Source organism: Dreissena polymorpha, chromosome 9 (assembly GCF_020536995.1).
Source record: "Dreissena polymorpha isolate Duluth1 chromosome 9, UMN_Dpol_1.0, whole genome shotgun sequence".
Classification (NCBI taxonomy): Eukaryota; Metazoa; Mollusca; class Bivalvia; order Myida; family Dreissenidae; genus Dreissena; species Dreissena polymorpha.
Window position 1 is genome coordinate 77978205 of NC_068363.1, and position 21371 is coordinate 77999575.

The 21371-nt window shown below is 35.4% G+C and overlaps 1 protein-coding gene and 1 non-coding gene across 2 annotated transcripts; both read right to left on the reverse strand.

Moving 5' to 3' along the window:
* Nucleotides 1-1529: 1529 nt before the first annotated feature.
* On the reverse strand, nucleotides 1530-8187 carry LOC127846190 (carcinoembryonic antigen-related cell adhesion molecule 1-like). The gene is made up of 8 exons (XM_052377364.1): nucleotides 7576-8187; nucleotides 5508-5783; nucleotides 5120-5413; nucleotides 3212-3553; nucleotides 2737-2877; nucleotides 2471-2527; nucleotides 2122-2152; nucleotides 1530-1629 (listed from the first exon to the last, which is right to left on the reverse strand). Exons 1-8 carry the CDS (start codon nucleotides 7811-7813, stop codon nucleotides 1530-1532), a joined length of 1479 nt encoding a protein of 492 aa, XP_052233324.1. The 5' UTR covers nucleotides 7814-8187.
* Nucleotides 8188-19499: 11312 nt separating this feature from the next.
* Nucleotides 19500-19628, reverse strand: LOC127846800 (U11 spliceosomal RNA). The gene has a single exon (XR_008033681.1). It is a non-coding gene; the product is annotated as a U11 spliceosomal RNA (small nuclear RNA).
* Nucleotides 19629-21371: the final 1743 nt, after the last annotated feature.

Sequence of the window (21371 nt, forward strand, 5' to 3'; positions counted from 1 at the left end):
ATGGCCTCTGACACTACGTGGGTGTGTCTGCCACAGACGAAAATTCCGCAAACAACGACAACATGTGATGGGGATTTCAGCCGATGTAAACACACGTGTGTATGGATAAACTTATTAAAAGCTCATACTCAACTGTTCATTGACAAACTAGACGTAATTTTAATGGATAGACAGACCCTATTTTAATGGATTCTTTTTGTGTGCTGACATCTGTGTATATTGAGTTATTTGACGATAATTTAACGATTCACCTCACTATATTGCATCGCCCTACGTTAAATAACGGTCCACCCCATCAATAGTATTGGTAGGTCTCCGTTATATTTTGATATTGTGAAGTGTGTTGATATGGTGTAATAAGATGCTGCAGTATAATTACTATACATATAACATCTTAAAAGCATATGCTCGTTATGTTTGAATGTATGAAAAATTGTCCTAATTATTATTTAAAAAAAAAAAAAAAAAATAATAATAATAATAATAAAAATCATCAGTACAATTATAATAATACTAATTGTATAACCATTCTGCACGATTTAACCAAAAACATAAAATAATAGAAAAATACAATTACTGCGAAATGAACAATGTTTGCGCGATCAATAGAGTTGTTATTGATCGTGTTGTTTTGCTACTTATTTGCCAGCAAATGACATCATTAACTTTAATTTATTCCGCAACAACGTATCAACACAAACCTTTCATTTCATTCCAAAAATAATAACCACTGAGGCCATTTCTTGGTTTCAGAGATGAGATTTCGACACTGAGTACCAGATGGGACGAGGGGTAAATTTACAAGACACTTATTGTGTTCTCATTACCAATTTTACATTTTCTTAGCACACACTTTCTAAATAAATAATTTTCTTAAACTGGAATCACGCAATCGTGTGTTATTGCTATTTTAAAACTCAAACATTTACAAATATTGAAGTATTTGTGATTATTAAACTCAAACTTGTTTAACAATTCGAGTGTTATTTTAAGTTTTAAATCCTTTTCCTTATTTGGACAAGTTAAATAATAGTCATTAGTACACAAACTAAATCATACCATATACTAAACGTTGAGTGCATCTACCACAATATTTAACCATCCAGTTTCGCATTAAAAGCGAACTAAAAGACAACAGAAGTCCATTTCAAAGATGATGACAATGTTTTCACCTTATGAAATGTTAGATTATATTTTGAACACGTGACTTGTGAAGAATAAGGTCCAGCAGTGTATTTACTAAAACCATCAGACCAGAATGACTCAAATATATATTTTTATATATGTTGCATTTGAGATCTTGTGCAAAAATAAACATATACCACCATACATAAGATTTGATAGTATTTCTCAAAAGAGAACACTTACTATGACAATCACTCCCTTTAAATAGAAAGTCAAGAACGATTTTATTTCAAGTCAAAATTTCCTGAAGCTTTGTTCTGAAGCGAAATGCAGGGAACACGGAAAAAATGTATTATAGATAAAGCTTAGGACAAAGAAGTTTCGAAATAATTATTTAAATAGACTTAAACAGTGGTTAATTCAAACACAAGCTTACGTAGTTGCTCGTATAGCTGGCCATTCGTTGGAAACGAATTTGTATCAAAATGCGAGGTGCTTTCAATCCTGAAATATCCGAAACACATATGAAATATATGAACTGAACATGGGCAATGTTCGAACGATACAGATATACTAAGAACATTGTTTTAGTAAAAAGCAATCATATATAACGTGAGTTTTGCACCGGGCTGGTTTGCACGGTTGGTATAGCACTGAACTGCAAATCACAATCCGAGGATCGCGTGTTCGATCCCATGCCCGGCGACATAAATTTATGTTGGGATTTGAAAATGAAATCTTGTCTACAGACATTCTCCGCCTTTTGTTTGAATTTAGAATGGCAGTTGTCAGATACTGGAATATGATTTGTGTGTACACTTAATACTGGAAAACCAGCTAACTTAGAAAAATTGTTAGTTGGTTATTTGACATGCGTGTCATGACTGAAATACTGTTGAAAACGTCGAACAACTTATGTAAACGAACAAAGAAAGATATATCTGCAATTTTCATACGTTTACACCTATACTAATAAAAATTGAAAATAAAACCTACCTGGGTTGATTTTGACACCCAGAATACGGGTCTGAAAAGAACATGAAGTGATAAAATGCAGAGGAAAACACGAAATGAACGTATATGTTCCCATTGTATTAAAAAAACTATCAATATATTTGGTAAATTTAGATGATGCAATCCATTATTATAACTAATTCTTCTATTCGACGGTTGCAACACTTAGCAGTTATTTCAATGCATCAAACATATGCACCAAATGCTTTTACAATTTGTTTATATAGCTACATCCATTATAACACAATAAAAGCCAGTAGATCTGATATAGATAACAACGAATGCAAAAAATCATACTCCGTAAATTGTCAATAAAAACGTGTGTACATACGCTCATTGTTATCAGGCCTTGCATGTGATGCCTCGTAAGTGCCTTCATTTTGAAGAGCTGTGGAAAGTAAACCGTTAACATGTACAAGAAATCATCTAGGGCTCGTATGTACATGTTTTATATGACCGTTAAGTCTCTTTTAGTTTAATGACTATATTAAATCAACAATCATGTTTGCAAACGACAGCGTTTCAGACGTTTCAAGTATGATCGGTCAATATATGGTATTTAAGATTATATAATCAATAAATATGGTATATGTTTACCTCTTCTTTTGCAAAAACACTGAATCTCGTCTCGACGCCATAATAAAATAATAGACAAAACAATAATGGCACAGACCAGAATGCCACCAATTACTCCCCCTGCTATACTTGCAACGAAACTTCCAGCAGTTGCTGTATTTTCTAAAAGAAAACAAATTACTTTAACTTTTAAAACTATCACTGTTTGGTCCGATTTTCAACAAGCAGGAAAACGCAACTTATATTGTTAGTTGTAATAAGCTTTCTTATTATTATTTTTTATTTCTAAAAAGGTTTTACCGAAAATCTGAAACACAATACGTTAATATGCGCAAAGTAATGTTCGGAGGTAGTCGATGCATAATGTGCATATTCTGTAACAAATGCAACAGATTATCGACAAGCAATAATACCATATACCCTGAATTTATATTCATGGCTGCATACCCCGGAGATGCCTTGGGGTCATTAAATATATAATCCATATTAACTGTACCTTGTGTTTCAATATTGATGCGTAAGGTTCTGTTTCCTATCACATTTGATACTATTGCTTCATACACTCCAAAGTCTTCTGCCTCCTCCATGAACAGTGAAATATTGACCAGAAAGCCCCACATGGGAACTATGTTGTTAAACACAGGCAGCTGTACAGTTAAATATGAGATGTTGACCGATCCTACAGAAGATGCTCCTCTAGAGTCGTTCAGGACTTTGAATACTGAAACATTTACATCCCCACTGTTCGAGTAAACATAAAGAGTCGAAGATACTTTTTGCCCTAGGTCAGAGGCAATTCTGTGTGAAGTATCAGCTGGGAATGTGATGACTGGTGCATCTGAAATAATAATGATTCATGGAAATTTAAAATGTCCAATGGCATTCAGTTTCATTCTAGAGTAAGTAAACAGCTGATTCGGAATTGATAAGTATGTTTATTAAGTGGTTATAAATCGTTAAACTATGTAATGTTCCTGTACCTATGTCTTTTTTGCGTTTAAGTAAAAGACTCTAATTTACTTTTAAGAGAAACAACTTATACTGTTCATCAGCACTGTCAAGGTATTTAGTAAAGCTGAATGTCACTTAACACAAAAATGAAGATGTTTGACATATTATTCGTGAATAATAGAGTATAAAAACGGCATCAATTATCATATCAAAGATAAAAGTAAATACAAGACACGTACCTATATAACAGTTGTGACACATCCTGCTTATTATTTATTATTATCTTGACTTTAAAGTGACTTGTTAACAGGTTTGTCTATTTTTGAAAATTGTCTTAATAGTTATTTACTTTCAAATATATAAAATTTGGAATAGTTTAAAAAATAATTACTATATCAAAACAAGAGGGTCTAAATGTCCTAGGTCGCTTATCTGTGACATGTTGCTACCTACAAACACAGCTATAGCGCATAACCTCCATCAAAACGCAAAGGTATTGAGTGAAAACTGTTTTTCTATAGTAACCTTGATCGAACATTCCCAAAATGCAATCCCAACATAGGTGCTCGTGTAAGCTCCATTCAAACAAAATTACAGAACCAGAGGCCTAAAAGTACTCAAAGGAAGTGAACTCAGTTTTGATTAGCTTTTAAGAAGTTTTAAGAAGCACTCAACCAAGTTATCATTGTAACAAATATGAAAAGTTGCATGATACATGGGCCAACACATTTTGTCACTAAAGTCTTTGCAAGCGTTTAAGTTAATTTGACCTACTGATACTAAGTGACCAGGTTTCAAACTCGATCATAAGACGAATATTCTGACAAAGTTTCATGAAGATTCGGCAATAAATGTCACTACTTTTATAAATGTTCACAAGGCCAAGATACTTAGTTTTTAACCCCGCTGACACACTACCACACTCAGTTGAGATATCAAAAATTCCAAGAGGATAGATTGAAAACCTGTGGCATCTAGAGTGCTTAAAGGCTTTGTCTTAAATTCCCCCTTGTGACCTTATTTTTGTTAGTTCATGCTACTCAGTTTCAAACGCGACAGATATATAAAAGGGAAAAATGTTTTCACCAGGTTTCATCAATATTTTTATATATATGTGGCAACTATAGTTTTCACAAGCATTTTTTATGGTATCTAGTGACCTAGTGTTTTATTCCATGTGACCCAGTTTTATAAAACTCAGAGGTATCATTTGTCTAACACTAAGCCTCATTGTTATTGTAAAGGTCTCGAGTCCGTTTCCTGGCTATAAACAGTATTTGGTGTATTTCGGGGGGTCTACAGAATGACTGTACAGCATTCCCGTGAACTTTCGGTCGCTCATCGGATACCATAACCAATACGCCATGGCGACCTTTTATATTAATATTTGTATTTCATAGTTGTGTATACAAGTGCACAGTAGAAAGAAAGTGTCAATGCTTTAATCTCCTACCTTTCACAAGCAGATACCCCGATCCGGGCATGTATTGATGGCCAGTTCCAGACACGTGTATACCATTGGTGGCAGAGCAGGTGTAGTATCCAGAATGTGCGTAAGTAAGATTGCTCAGTGTCAGTGTATTTAAACTGCCAGTCCAGTCCCTGATCTTTCCATACTCAGGCCAATGTTGTGACCACGTCGGGTGGAATGTGTATGTATTAGGCACACCAGAGGCTTTACAAATCAATCGAGATTCGCTCATCAAGCTTGTTGTGTTCTCAACAACAACTGTGACATCAGGGGGATCTGAAAGTACATAGTTTAAACATAATATAGAATTGAAATACGTATTGAAATTCTTAAAAGTGAGCAATATGCCTAATACATCAGAGTTACCTACACTGCACTGTCAGTGTAACGTCTTTTTCGTCCCTGCTCAATATGGTGTTATCTGCTGTACACGTGTATATCCCTGAGTGTGACCGTTTCACTAGGCTTATCGTGTATGGTCCCTGGTTAAATGCAATCGTACCAGACGTCTGATATATGATGTCATTGAGCCCTTTCTTGTACCAGCGGAAGGTTGCGGGAGGTTTACTTTGAGCTTCACATGGTAACGTATGTGAGGACCCTTCAACGGCTGTTTGGGACAGTATAGGGGAAATATGTGGTCGCTCTGTAATGGTTTGTGTGTTTATCAAAATACGTGCGTATGTGATAATTATGAACAATAATAACTCTAAGTTTTTGGACACTGCAAACATAAATTGATTCATTTCGATTCCGAAAATTTCGATACTCAAAAATAAACCTACAATACAGAATCCGAAAATTTAGAGAAAAAATATAATATACCTGATGCATAAGATGTGACTATATTCCTTTGCACACTAACACATATTAATGATATATCGCGCCTGTGAATACCACGCCGATTAGTATTTTGTTACTTGAGGATAGCTTTGCAACGAATGGGAAATAATTTCGTTGCGTTTGATTGTTTTTTATAGAGAAATATTCCAATTTTGTACATGACCACTAAGTTCATTGATAAGAATAAACGGTATCGTGAATTGTTTACTGAAAAGTCATATAAAAAGAAGACTCATTATTACTAGTCATACATTTAAATGCGTTTCTTGAGATGTTATGATAGAACAAGAAACATGGACACGCCAGTAAACATGTTTTCAACATTGAAGATATTAATTCACATTATAGAGCAATTCAAATTTAAGTCTGCATATAAGTGAACTACACGAAAAAACAAATCAGCACAACACCTCTATCCAAACTAAAGTTATTTAGAGGAAAAACTATATTTGTAACAGTGACCTTGCCGTTGATACAGATGGTCCCAAAGGCAATCACCAGCCAGGTGTAAGCTACTAAGGTACACATTTCATAATAATACCCACCTAAAAACTCAAGCTTGTGAAAGTGTACAGTTTTCGTTTGGAAAAAGTGACCTTGATCTTGACCTAACTGGTCCTAAATGGAATCCCAAGCTAGGAATATATATAAGCTATATCAGCACAATATCACAATATCTCTATCCAAACATACGAGATTGAGATGATACATTGTGTTTACTTTAATAACAGTACATTGACCTTAACCTGACAGGCCGCAACGGAACTCCCATGATAGGTATGCATATAAGCAACCCACATACAACATATACGCCCAATAACTGCATCAATATCAAGAAGTGAAACTCCATTTTCTCCATCAGTATTGCGTTCCTATTATACACACGTTCGTGTTCCTTTATTTATGGCAAGTGACCAATTGCCAAACCAGTACGGCACAATACGAAACAACAAACACACTTAGAAGAAAAAAGCTGAGGTCATCGCCTTGGAACGGTCAATGCTAAGCACTGGGGGTTTGAATCGGTTTTCGAGCGCTCAGCCTCACAAAACTTAAGTTATTTTTGAGAAACCATTGTTCTATTCTTAGTCACAGTTACCTTGACCTAGCTGACCCCAAATGAAATCCTACGCTAGGTATGTGTAAACTCTACCAACGAAATGAATTGAAAGTAAACCATCTTTTCAGTGTATAAAAAAGTGACCTTGATATTAATTCCACTTGCCCACAAATGCAATTACGACATAGGTCTGAATTTAAACTACGAACATACAAAATTGTAGTGCAATATCTCAATCTAAACTAAATGTATAAAGGGAAAACTTTTCCTTCTTTAATTAATAATTACATTGACCTTGACAATAAGCCTATGTCCGAGCTTGCCGTTTATTTAGTTTAATTATTATGTAAGTCAATGTAAACTAAAGTCATCTACCAAACACCACCCGTTTGCAACTGACCGTAAGCCCACATGCAATACCCCTATGTTATGAACAGGATTTTGAACTTCCTAGAAAACCAGGCTTAAAATAATCATTTGATGGAAACATAAATCCTTTCAAAAGCATGAAACAAATCTCTGCAGCATCACTTACGATTAAGTATAAAACGTACACTGCTGGACTGTAAGAGTTGCGGATAGCCTGAATAAAACGACTGACAAATGTATATCCTTCCATCATCAGCACTGGTTGGAGTGAATGTTACATATCGTGACACATTGTACAAGCCATTGCTCTCTGTCACAGACGGAGATCCCGATTGCACGACAGATGTATTCCCTTGGTACCAGTTCACAGTATGCACTGGGTATCCTCCTGGTGATGTACACATCAATGTGAGAGGTGTCCCCTCTGAACCTCTGACTATATCATCAGACTCTGTATTGGAAATAACAGGTAGAGATGGCGGTATAACGACGGTAAGATTAAATGACGTTGTTCCACTCGATGCTCCAACATAAACGCATGAATATCTTCCTTCATCCGATCTCTTCACATTTAACAACAGTAGATCTATCTTATTGCTTGCCCATTTAAGGCGGCTTAACTTGTCAGCACCAAGATTAGGGTTAAAAGTAGGATCTCCTTGATAGCAATAAGCATACGTGTTCCCATCATCAGCAGGCCCTGTCCATCCGGGATAAATTCCGCCAGCGATACTGCATGATAAAGTTAGTTTGCTATCAATAAGGACTGTCAATGCTGAGCATACACCTGAAAAGTATTTTAAAATGTAAAAAAATGACTTAATCCTTATTATTTCCGCTTGAAAAACTTGCTCTAAAGCTCTCAAAGGTCAGACAACCTGACGATTTACCGAAGCAAAATACAATACATTGCATTTTATTGCAATTTCTAAGAAACAAGATGGCCAGAGGTCCTAAGGAGCTAACGTGATACCTCATCGTAATTAACTGTTCTGAGCAGGAAGTGTTCACAAGGTTTCACAATAGATTTATAATGGAAACTGCATCGTTTCATGAAGATTGGGCAATACTTGTGGCTTATATAGTATTCAAAAGATTTTCTTTAATATGACCTAGTGACCTAGTATTAGACCCCACGTGACCTAGTTGATTTAGCCGAGATATAATTTGGCCACATTTTCTTGCTAAGCATAATACAGTTCGTGCCTCTAAAGTGTCCACATGTGTTTTGTTTAAAAGTTGACTTAGTGACCTACATCTTGACTCAATTTTACCCAGGTTTGAAATCAGCTGAGACCCACTTTTGAGCTCCGAGATTTCATCGGTACATATGTTGTGACCAATTTTCATGCAGATTTTGCAATGAATGTAACCCCAAGGAGTATTCACAAGCGATTCACTTTTATAAGACGCTGTGACCTAGTTATTTAACCCATGTGACAAAGTTTCAAACTCGGCCGAGATATCATTATGAAAAATGTTTCGACCAAGTATTTGACGCCATAAGACCCAGTTTTAAACTTCGATAAATATTGTTCGGACATATATGCTATGAAAAAAAGTTTCATGAAGCTTGGACAATACATGTTCATTCTAGAGTAACAAGACTGGTATTTCTCGCCGTTTTATACCCTTGATTATGTTTGTTAAAATAGTAAATGACGCCCACTTTCCAGCCATATCAGTAAGAAAGTGATAGGCATTTATTTCATATTCAAAAATTTGCTTTATATCTCAACTTTACTCGCTGCAAATGTTATTGGTGGAGCTGTACTAAGGTAATCCTGCTTAGAAATTTCACAGCGAGCAAGTCGACGTATAGAAGGAATATTAATACGAAAAAATCGTTAGTGACTTTCTTGCTGATATGGTTGGGAAGTTAGCGGCATTTTTTTTAAGTAATAAAGGGTATAAAACGGCGAAAAATACCTGCCTCAGCGTGGACATCGCCATATTGTTTGTCACGTGATTACCCCCTCTGATAAAGATCGTTCGGCATAATTTTGTAAAGGAAATTATTTGTGTTACAGATTCCTACTGCAATACGCCGATACTTTGAATATCATAATCGGTTTCAAAATAATTTCAATAAGATTAAAATTGGTATTACCGTCCGAAAAGTGGCTATAGTTTGAAGTTTAAACAAGAAAGCGCAGTCTCATGCACACATGGATAAAAAATATGCGCACATACACTACAAAAATGTGTGATTTTTACGCACACACGCATGTTCACGCATGCACATGCGCACAAGCACGCACGCACACGCACGAACGCGCACGCACGCACGCACACACACACACACACGTGCGCACACACACACACACACACACGCACGCACGCACACGCACGCACAGATCGCACACACACACACATAAATACACACGCGCACGTGCATCATAAAAACTAAACGCACATGCGTTCGCACACACGTATACATGCATGATGAATTTGAGCTATCTTTTAGACAAAATAGCACAAGTGCCTCTTACTTAAAACGTCGTGCCTCTATAATAATAACAACGCTTGTTTTAACAATTTTACAACTTTGTTTGATAATAACAAAGCGTTACCACTTGAGCAAATAATCCATATACAAAGCCACACAGTTTTTAAATATGAATAACACATCTTCACAAGCCCAAAATTTAACTTAAATATGATCAATAAGGAAGTTTTACATCGTCCGTTCTAACCTTCAGACGGAAGTTCAGTCGATTGGTGTATAACGGATAGCTAAAGGGCTCCGAGTCTCATTTCAACGTATACATAATGCTTTCAGTATTTCAACCATTAAACCTCGACTGATAAATGTCTTTCATATTGAAACATGCCAGCGGTTTTAAATTTCCGACAAATAATATTTGTTTACAGCGCGAATGTCAATGTACACTGATTCAGCCATTATCGGATCGCTTAGGTCTTTATCGGATTGCATGTATAACGTGCTAGGGTTTTTCTCAAGATAGGTCTACAAATAGGTCATTATGCAGTAAATATTACCCAGTGATGGCATTTGGGTGTTTAAATATATTAGGAGTCACGAAAATAAATGCTGAAATAACTTGAATGTACTGGCAAATGCAAGTAATAAATAAACTTGACAACAAACGCGTTTGGTTAGATCATATGGTTTAATCGAAAAAAATGATTGGCGAAACACATATTGTAAATCACAGAGAATCATTTACTAGGATCACAGACAAACATAACATATAATTAATGAACATTATAACTGCAAAAACACTGCAATTATGAGATAGGTTTAATTGACACAAATGATTGGCAAAACAAAAACTGTCAATCATAGAGAATCATTGTCTAGGATCACAGGTTAACATAACAGACAATATATACTATATATGATAAATGCATAAAACAGCTTTCAAAGATTTGCAAAGACAAAAGTACATGTAACAATTAAGTGAAATTGTATTTTCATTTCTTGACACAATACTCTAGTAACATGTTACTCAATAATTAATCTGTATTGTCAGTTGCAATATGATAACCACTTTTAATCTTAGTGTGTTTTTTTCTACAAATCGCATCCTGTTAAAACTATGATATTTCTTTACAGCGCAGGGTTATACGTATTTCCGCTGTACCAGTTCACAGTATGCACTGGGTGTCCTCCTTGTGACGTACGCACCAATGTGAGAGGTGTCCCCTCTGAACCTTTGACTATATCACCAGACTCTGTGTTGGATATCACAGGTAGAGATGGCGGTATATCTTGACTCAATGTGACCCAACTTTAAATTCTGCTGAGACCCACTTTTGATCTCAGTCGAGAGGATATCGCTACAAATGTTGTGACCAATTTTCATGCAGCTTGTGCAGTATATGTTGCCTCTAGGAGTATGCACAAGCCTTTTTCTTTTATAAGACCTTATGACCTATTTACACCATGTTTTAAACATTTCGAACTCGGCTGAGATATATTTAGGAAAAAATGGTCCGACCAAGTTTCATGCAGATTAGGCAATAAATGTGGCCTCTAGTTTTTTCTAAAACTTTGTTTGTACGATAATGTAACCAATCGTTTGACCCCATAAGACGAAGTTTCAAACTTGGATAAATATTGTTGGGACATATGCTGTGAAAAAAAGGTTTCATTAAGAGTGGACAATAAATGTTTCTTCTAGAGATATTATTTAATTTATATTGATTGATATAGTGTTTTAACCAACGTGAACCTGTTTCGGAATTGGTCTAGATATTATTGGGACACAGGTTCCGACCAAGTATTTTATGAAGATTTGGAAATAAATATGTTTCTTCCATGCATAACTGAAATGTCTGGGCATGCACGTGCAATGGTTTAAAGAGCATAACTAATGATGTAAACACCAATAACATTGTTACGATATTGAAGTTTATTAGTAATACTAATACCTATAGCGCTGATAATTAGAGTTGAAGTTTGTTACGATATTAACCATTTACACACAGGGTAAATATTCCACTAAACTTCAACACTAATTATCAGCGCTATAGGTTTATAACCTAACATTACAACAATGTTATTTCAAGAACTTGTTCGATAACCCCAAACAGAACTACTCTATAAACAAGCATGGTTCTATTTGATTCTATTTACGTTGCAATTTATACTTATTAACGTATGAAATAATTTTGTAAAGGAACATAGTTGTTAAAAACGCACGCACGCACACACACACACACACACGCGCGCGCACGTACAAGCACACTCACACACAACCACGCTCGCGTGCATCATGAAAACTACATTCACATGCTTACGCACACACACATACATGTATAATGAGATCGAGATATCGTTTAGAAAAAAAAAGCTCAAGAACACCTCACTTACATCGTCGTACCTCTATAAATTATAGTAACGCTTGTTTTAACAACTTTACAGCTTGGTTTGATAACATCAAAGCATTACCACTAGAGCAAATAATCCATATACTAAGCCACACAGTTTTAAAATTTAAACAATACATCTTCAAAAGCAAAATTTAACTTAAATATGATCAATAAGGAAGTTTAACAATCGTTTCAGTAGTTTACAGCGGAAATTCAGACGGAAGTATCAATTCTTTACATCGGTTTAAACTGCTTACATGTGTACATGTAGGTCAGCATATTGCTCACTATTAAAATGCCACTGCTATATCGGCTTTCAGTGCAGTGAAAAATACACAAGTTAGACTTCACAAAATATATGCTTTTCCATCAGTGTGGTTAGTCCAAATAATTAGACGTAATCTACCGATTACGTCTAAACGCCTAACATCGTTTTCCTATAGCAAATTGATTTCAACTTAAACTTCAGTTTTTCTCGTTAAATCTTTGCTAATGCATAACATTATCAATAATTAGACATAAATGTGAGCGATTACCTCGAAAATGTGTAAAAATTGTGCTTTTACACCATTTTTGTACATTTTAAAAATAAACATACACAACACACGAAGTGTGTTTGTCGTTTATAGAATTACATTGAATTATCTTGAACGAAATTATTTTTTGAATAGGTTACACATAACCAATTGTTGTTGTACAACAAAAAACATCACTTTTTAGCTTTCTGTACTCTTTAATTAAATGAAACCTATATGTGTGTGTTAAAACTACCAGTTGTAAGCATCATTAATTGTTGCGCAACGTTATGAAATGTATTCTTCAATAAAAATGTGTTTGACAGCAAACACGGAATAATACTTAAAGGGATCTTTTCACGTTTTGGTAAATTGACAAAATTGAAAAAAGTTGTTTCAGATTCGCAAATTTTCGTGAGGAAACAGTAATACTGAACATTTACAATGATCTAATATAGCCATTATACGCATCTTTTGACGATTTAAAAACTTGAAAATTATAAAGCGTTGCAACGCAAACGATTGAATAATTTGGAGAATTCTGTTTTTTTGTCGTTTAATTTTGTGAAACTACGAAGATCGCTCATATAAAGTTTAAAATAGGTCGCTTATACATACTTGGCAGGATGGCCGAGCGGTCAAATTGGTTTTTACTCCAGGACTCCGGGGGTTACTGGTTTGAGCCCTGATGCGGGCTACTTTTTTTCCCTTTTTTAAATTTTATTCTTGATTGTTTACTGGAGCTTTTTAGATCCAATGTTTATATTTATCAATATAAAGCATTTAATGACAAACTTCAAAACACGCCAAAAATCTGTAAAAGGCCTCTTTAATAAAACATTTTTTTAAAGAATATATGGAAGGTGTTTATTTCGATCTTATACGCCATATGAGGCCCACGAGAACAACATATGTTCATAAGAAATCAACAAAAAGAAAACAAAAATGCAGAAATACGCACCAGCCCTATGCTCACACGCACACACTCACAAGTAAACAAAACATACATAAACGTGCATGAACAAAATTTAAATCATGAATAAAGGTGGAGAAGCTCATTATGAGTGAGACATAATTATCATCGAAACATAATACTGATAATCGAATAGTTCATTAAAAGCGAAAAAAGTCTCCGACACTGTATTAATGGACATACACTATACTTAAATCCTTTAGATAATTTACCCTTTCTCGTTCTATCAACCAATTTAACTCTTGTGCATACTCCTTACTCTAAATGCAAATATTATCTTGGTTTGGGGATTTCAGTGTTATTTCTGTGATCATTGAGTCTAAGTGCAAGACTTAAAAAAGTATGTTGTTTCGCTTGCGGTTGTTAAAGCCAAAACGGGGCTTCCCAGCTGGCACAGCTGCTGATATTCGGATCTGAATACTTAAACTTATTCAGACCTTATTCTTAAAGGGATCTTTTCACGCTTTGGTAAATTGACAAAATTGAAAAAAGTTGTTTCAGATTCGCAAATTTTCGTTTTAGTTATGATATTTGTGAGGAAACAGTAATACTGAACATTTACCATGGTCTAATATAGCCTTTATATGCATCTTTTGACGAATTTAAAACCTAAAAGTTATAAAGCGTTGCAACGCGAAACGATTGAATAATTTGGAGAGTTCTGTTTTTGTCGTTAAATTTTGTGAAACTACGAAGATTCCTTATATAAGGTATAAAATACGTTCAGTATGTGTACTCTGCGGAATAGCTCAGTAGGCTAAAGCGTTTTTACTTCAGGACTCTGGCAGGACTCCAGGGGTCACTGGTTTGAAACCTGGTCCGGTCAATGTTCTTTTCCTTTTTTATAATTTTATTCTTGATTTTTTACTGGAGCTTTTACGATCCAATGTTTACATTTATCGATATAAAGCATTCAATGAATAAGTTAAAAAATGCCAAAATCTGTGAAAAGGCCCCTTTAACCGTTGCGCGTTTTACGATATCGGATAGTATATGATAGTATGAGTCTTGCACAAATATTGCGAATTTCCAATAACCGTGGTATTAACCAATACACAACTGAGTGTCGCATATTCATGCGACTTACCGGTAATCAATGTCGTTCACCAATCTCATTGATACGGAATCCGGATAGTGCCATCTATAATCTCGCCCTTCTTTCATCAAGGGCGACACACGAAACACGAAGCGATACACGATATCTTGCGCGACACACAAAGCGATACACGATATTTTGCTCGATACTCAAAACGACACATGATATTTTGCGCGACATACAAAGCGACACACGATATTTTGCGCGATACACGAGATTATGATACTACTTAGACGTTATAATAACACTTTTTGTTTTACAACGGTCGGTAGTAACAGGAAAAAATGACCCGACTATATGGGGATATATAGTTTGCTAATCTCGCACTTCTTTCATCAAGGGCGACACACGGCACACGAAGCGATACACGATATTTTGCGCGACACACGAAGCGACACACGATATTTGCGCGATACTCAGAGCGACACACGATACTTTGTGTGATACTCAAAGCGACACATGATATTTTGCGCGATACACGAAGCGAAACGCGATATTAACCACGATATATCGCCTTTTGGGCTACCTACACAAGGGCGATATTTTGTGGTACATTCTCGCGCGTCGCTTCGTGTATCGCGTAAAATGTCGTGTGTCGCTTCGTGTGTCGCGCAAAATATCGTGTATCGCTTCGTGTGTCGTGTGTCGCTCTTGATGAAAGAAGTGCGAGATTATAGATGGCACTTTTCGGATTGCGTACATTGATGAATGATCCATCACATCATTAAGCATTCCCGTAGATACACAGTGGCGACAAGAACCCGCAAAAAAGGACAACGATGTAAAGTCGGTGTTGGTGGGTCAATTTTTTGGTCTAACGTTAATGTATGCAGACGTGATATCTAAAAAACGAAAGCTTTTTTGTACGTGAATATGAACCATTTATATTTTATGATAATATGATGTTGTACAAGATATTTCGCTATCACATGGGTTACCATGTACTTACTTATTATTCGTAGTTTCTGACAGACTCTCCTGATTTTTTTTTCCGAAAAGATAAAAGTTCTTCTTGAATCTAAAAAAGTGCGTTACAAATATACTTAGGAAACGGACACGAGGACATTCCACGAAAAATAAATAGTTCCATCGTTCAACCGTATTTAACATTATGTGCGCAATCATCATGAAACTTGTCCAGATAATTTGTTCTCAGGATATTTCGGCCAGGTTAAATAATTGTTTCGATCAACATTACACACATGTCAGCCAGGTGTGAGGGAAGTTTTCCTTGTTTGCTTTATTAACTCTCTATACATTACTTTTTCCTTTAATCTACATGAAATAACCATTGACCATGTGTTGTTGTGATATCATGAACGATTTCGAATATGGTGTTGGTCCGTTCAATAAAATTGCTGTTTTTATTATAAGGCTTTAGTGAATACGTGTTAGCATAAATTAAGTCGCATTGGTGTGTCCGTTTTATATCTCAGCATAGTTTGAAAATGATTTCTAAACGTAACTACCGTGGGATGGGTCATTTTTCTTAAACGTTGTAGACTACATAATGAGACCTCGACAGTTGCAGGTATATCTTCAACTCGAAAGAAGCCGGTAAAACTAAGGCCTTAAAACAGTGAATTTTAATTCGCGTCGAGTTCTTTCTTACGTATCGCGTGACCTATCTTATTTCTATTTTTTTAATCAAATCGGCTTGGAACTCTATTTTAGAAAGAGCAGGTTATGAGGGCAATATGGTGCAATTATGAGTGAAGTCATTGCTTTTGCATTGAATTTGTTAAAGATATCGATAGAATATTGAGAACTAAAGCCTTAGTTGACTCATTTATTTAGTGTAGTGTAACCTAAAGATAGCGATTTGTTGAACCAGAAAGTTTGAATCTTGTTGCAAAAATAGTTTTGTGGCATTGTATTCATGATCTTTTTGTTCTTTACGAGTTCAAAGAAAATCATTTTACTTCATAAATATATGCGTGCCACGAGGGAAAAGCATTGTTTTAATTAATGAAAATATGTGCCAATTTACACATTTTAAATCACATGTCTGAAAATTGCGAACTATTAAACCAACGAAGTTAGGTTGAACTTGTCAAGTAGGGGGAAGTTGTATATCTATATAAGCCTCGCTCTGGGAAAACGGGGCTTAATACTCGTGCGCTAACTGTCGTACCAGATTTTCTTGTGAAGTCCGAACAGGCTAATCAGGGTCGACTGTTTCCAATTTAATGGAACGCTTTGTTTAAAGAAAGTCTCCCATAAAGGAAAATCCGGTCTAGATGGCAAAGGTCGTCCCTGATTAGCCTGTTCGGAATTCGCAGGCTTATTTGGGACGATACTTTACGCACATGCATTAAGGCCCATTTTCCCAATGTGGAACTCATATGAACTTTCATATATGTTTGCACAAGTTATACAGATTGCCTGTAATTAATTGTCAGTAATATCTTGTAACATTCCAAGAATGGTTATGCGGAACTTAATTGGTCACACTAATTAAGCGATGCCACGTTAAGTGTTTGTTTAGCTTATTATCAATCCAAGCGAAAGCCTTGTCCGAGTAAAGGCCACCAAGTTTTAGCTAATAGAGACAAGTTTAAAGATGAACATCTTTATCGCCGATTTATATTCGTTATGCCGGCCATGCCAGTACGAGCCCGTTGTGCAACTTGAATATTCGACCTCCCCGCACCGTAAGCGAACGCCCTAATCACAAGAACATGCACACGGTGTCATATTTCAAAAGTTCAAATAACATTAAAGAAAATGACAAACTGTACAACTAATAAAAGATTAAACTGCCGCCACTGACGTTCATTACGTCTTAGTCGCAATCGCATTATTGCACGAGACAGACCCAAAACAAAACCTATGGAAAACAAACGTTATTTCTTTGAACTTCGAAATCTCTCTGAAGAGCCGACTGTCAGACTACGACAGCTTTTGGAACTTCAAGCTAAATATGCTCCGGAGGCAAGAGAAAAATATATCACGAGATAAAAATCCAGAAAAATCGAGGGATCACTTTTGATGAATATGTTGCCGGTTTGGCCTCGATAACTACTACACTTTGTGCAGATTGGAATTGGATGATTATTTGAGAACAGGTTTTACATTTACATTTACATATTTGCATTTTAGCAGTTATATTATATTTCATTATAAATTTATCACGATATATCTACAGATAGTCGTATAATTTTCAATTATGTGTGTTCTAATAATTATTAGCTATTACAGTTGAAACAATCACTTGCATTTTTTTGGAAGTTCTTTAAAATTTCTTTATATGTTAACAGGTAAAGCATATACAGCACGTAGAAAAATCGACCACCTGTTGTCCCATTCTGGATTGAAAATTAACCCAGTTTTTGTCGAAACCAAACCACGTAACAGGCCTTGCATCGGGCACGTGCTACCACAACCGCCATTGCCGTCAAGGCTAGGTTCAAAGAAGCCAACACTAAGCTTTGAAGCCCTGATGCTAGGAAACTATCCCGGTGTCACCATTCAAGAAGCTATTAGAGCTCCATTTGAGAGTTCATCTATACCGGTCTCGGAAATTGTGACATACACCCTGACAAAGGTAGAAACATGAGTATTAGACGACGGCTCTCAACTCGCCAGATATCGTGCCGATGACGACAGAGAGAAGTCCATTAGTGCTCTAAAGTTCTCAAAGGTGAATCAATCGTCTGCAGCGGTCGATCAGAAAGGAACAACCCACACGAACATTACCAATATGGTAAGTACTGTTTGTATTGCACGCACAATTATAATTATGTAAACCAGTAACAACAGTGAACAACTATGATTGTGAAATACATTTATGTTGATCTCTCAATAACGTTCTTTTGACAAAGATGACTCTCAATACCCGCGCAAACTTAGTTTGAATCGATATGTCGGATTTTCGCATAATTATGTTTGTGGCGAGAACTACATACACGTGTATACATCTTTCAAACGATTACTTTGAAATTTGAAAATATATCTTCACCATGAATTGTAGAAGTAAAATACACAACATTTCTTTGCAATTATCATCTTTTACCAGAGTTCTGTGCCCATGAACTTAGCCATGGGCATGGGTGCTATGTCTGTGTCTGTAGGGGGTATAACTTTTAAGTCACGCCTGTGGCTAATTTCTAGATTTAGAAGCTGTTAATGATGCAATAAATTATTAATGATTCAGTTTAAATTATGCAAGTAATTTATTATTGAATAGAGGCGTATGATGTTAAAATTATATATATATTGACAATGGTTTCAGGCTGCCCATGTGAAACAGTCCGCCATCTTTAACCCGATACTAGCGACGGAAGACAACTCTGTGACAACGGCGAAGGTCAGCAAGAAACAACCTTTATATCTATATTATGTTAATAGTTTAAAACATTTCTTGTGTATACAGAACTGTGTACCTTGCTTCTAGGAGCTCCAGAGTTTAATAACTTATTAACATGTGTTTTCCACAAAAACAACTACCCAGCTAGCACAAAAACGTTCTTAGAACGTTACCCTAAGTTAGCCCAAACGTTCCAGAAACGTTGCACTGCAACGTTCTCCTAACGTTAAAATGTATGGTTCCTTTAAAGTTCCCGAAACGTTGCGGAATAACGTTACAATATAACCTCAAACGAACCTAAATATAGCTTCTATTTTGAGTTTAAAATAAGATGTTATATTATTGATTGTTGTTGTTTATAGGCGCCAGACTTAATTGAGCACTAGCTGCCACTTTTCACAAAAGTTTCGACTCCGAAATATCTTGCTAGCGATTCCGCCCAATGTCCGTAAAGACGCTAAGTGACATTGCATCAAAGGCCTTTTTTATCTGTGTTTTAATTTTGTGCAGTTTACAACTTATTTCAATATTACATTTGTTAAGACGTGTATTATGTATTTCATTTATTAATATTACTTTTTTATCTAATCGAAATCAAACATAAACCCTTACAATTTAAAATGCTTTAAGAAAGTTTTGTTTTGTTTTTCATGGGAAATAATAAGAAAACATGCATTTAATTTTAAGTTATTATAACGTTCTTATAACGTTCTGCGAACGTTAGGAATGCAACGTTGAAATTTGGTTTCCCGATAACGTTCCGACAAAATCGTTGTAAGAACGTGACAAGAACGTTACACTTTAAAGTCCACCAATATATCATAGGATCGTACAAATATACTGTTTAAATGTGACTTACATAATATATATTTCATATAACTAAAATAAGTTACAAATACTGATAGTTTGATTTTTGTTACAACGTTCTGAAAACGTTCTGTGATCATAACCTAAATAGAACTTAAGCGTAACGTTATTTGAACGTTACGTGCTAGCTGGGTATTGCTTTTAAATCTTGAAACGAACAAGGAAATAAGTTTTTGAATGGTCTTGATCTTTCCGACTTCAATAAATATAAAACCTTACACATTAATAAATATGACTATTTGAAGTATTATAAACAAATGATCTTAAGCTCTACATTTTAATAAAGTAAATCTTATCAATATCTCTATCGCATAGAAAAAGCGCTATTTTGGAGACTGTCGTACACCTCTTTAACCGTATCTTACAGATCATTTTAAAACTCAACGACTACCAGATACTACACTGCGGTAAAAAATATAAGAAAAACGTACATATAATACTGATAACGTACATATAATACTGATAACGTACATATAATACTGATAACGTACATATAATACTGATGGAATATGAACTGTTATACTATACTGATAAAGAATGGACAATTAAAAATTACATGTAAATAGTAAACACACCAACAAGTTCTTAACGTTCTTACTAAACAAACATGTATTACATTTTTATAATACATATAGCTGCATATACATGTTTAAATATTAAAAAAGACATGTTTATAGTTGATCGCATAGTATTCCGTTTTCATGTCCCCGAAGGTGGGCATATAGTGATTGAACTGTCCGTCTGAAATTCCGTCACACTTTGCGATTAGATTTCGAAACATGTGTAACAACACTTTGCGTTTAGGTTTAGAAAAATGTAGAAAAAGGGGGCATATGTCATCCTATGGTGACAAGCAATGTTCATTGTGAAAAGACCATTTTGAATTGTACACATGTATTCACTCTGAGTGATTTACTTAACATGTAAAATTCAGGTACAAGTCGTGTTGATATTAATTTAATTAAATATTAGCAACTCGAAATCGAACCTATGGGTATTTGGTCCCGCGAAAGAATTAACTGTGTAGGAATATGAATCATTTCAGAATTTGATTCAGCTATTACCTACCTGTTATCAGCAAATGTTCGAACGTTCAATTTGGACTGTGTTTGTTATAATATAGATTGGTCAAATAATTTTGTTACATACCGATTAGCGAATAATTGCTGGTACATTACAATCATTAGTACAGCTACTCAAAATCGAACCTTGTGGCTTTTGGTCCCCAGGTAGACATAGCGCTTTATGCTACGAATCATGGAAATTGATTGTCTACTTTGGTTAAGCGAAATCGAACCTATGCTCTTGGTATAACTTTATGAGTACATTGCAATTGCATGCTCAGCAACTCGAAATAGAGCCT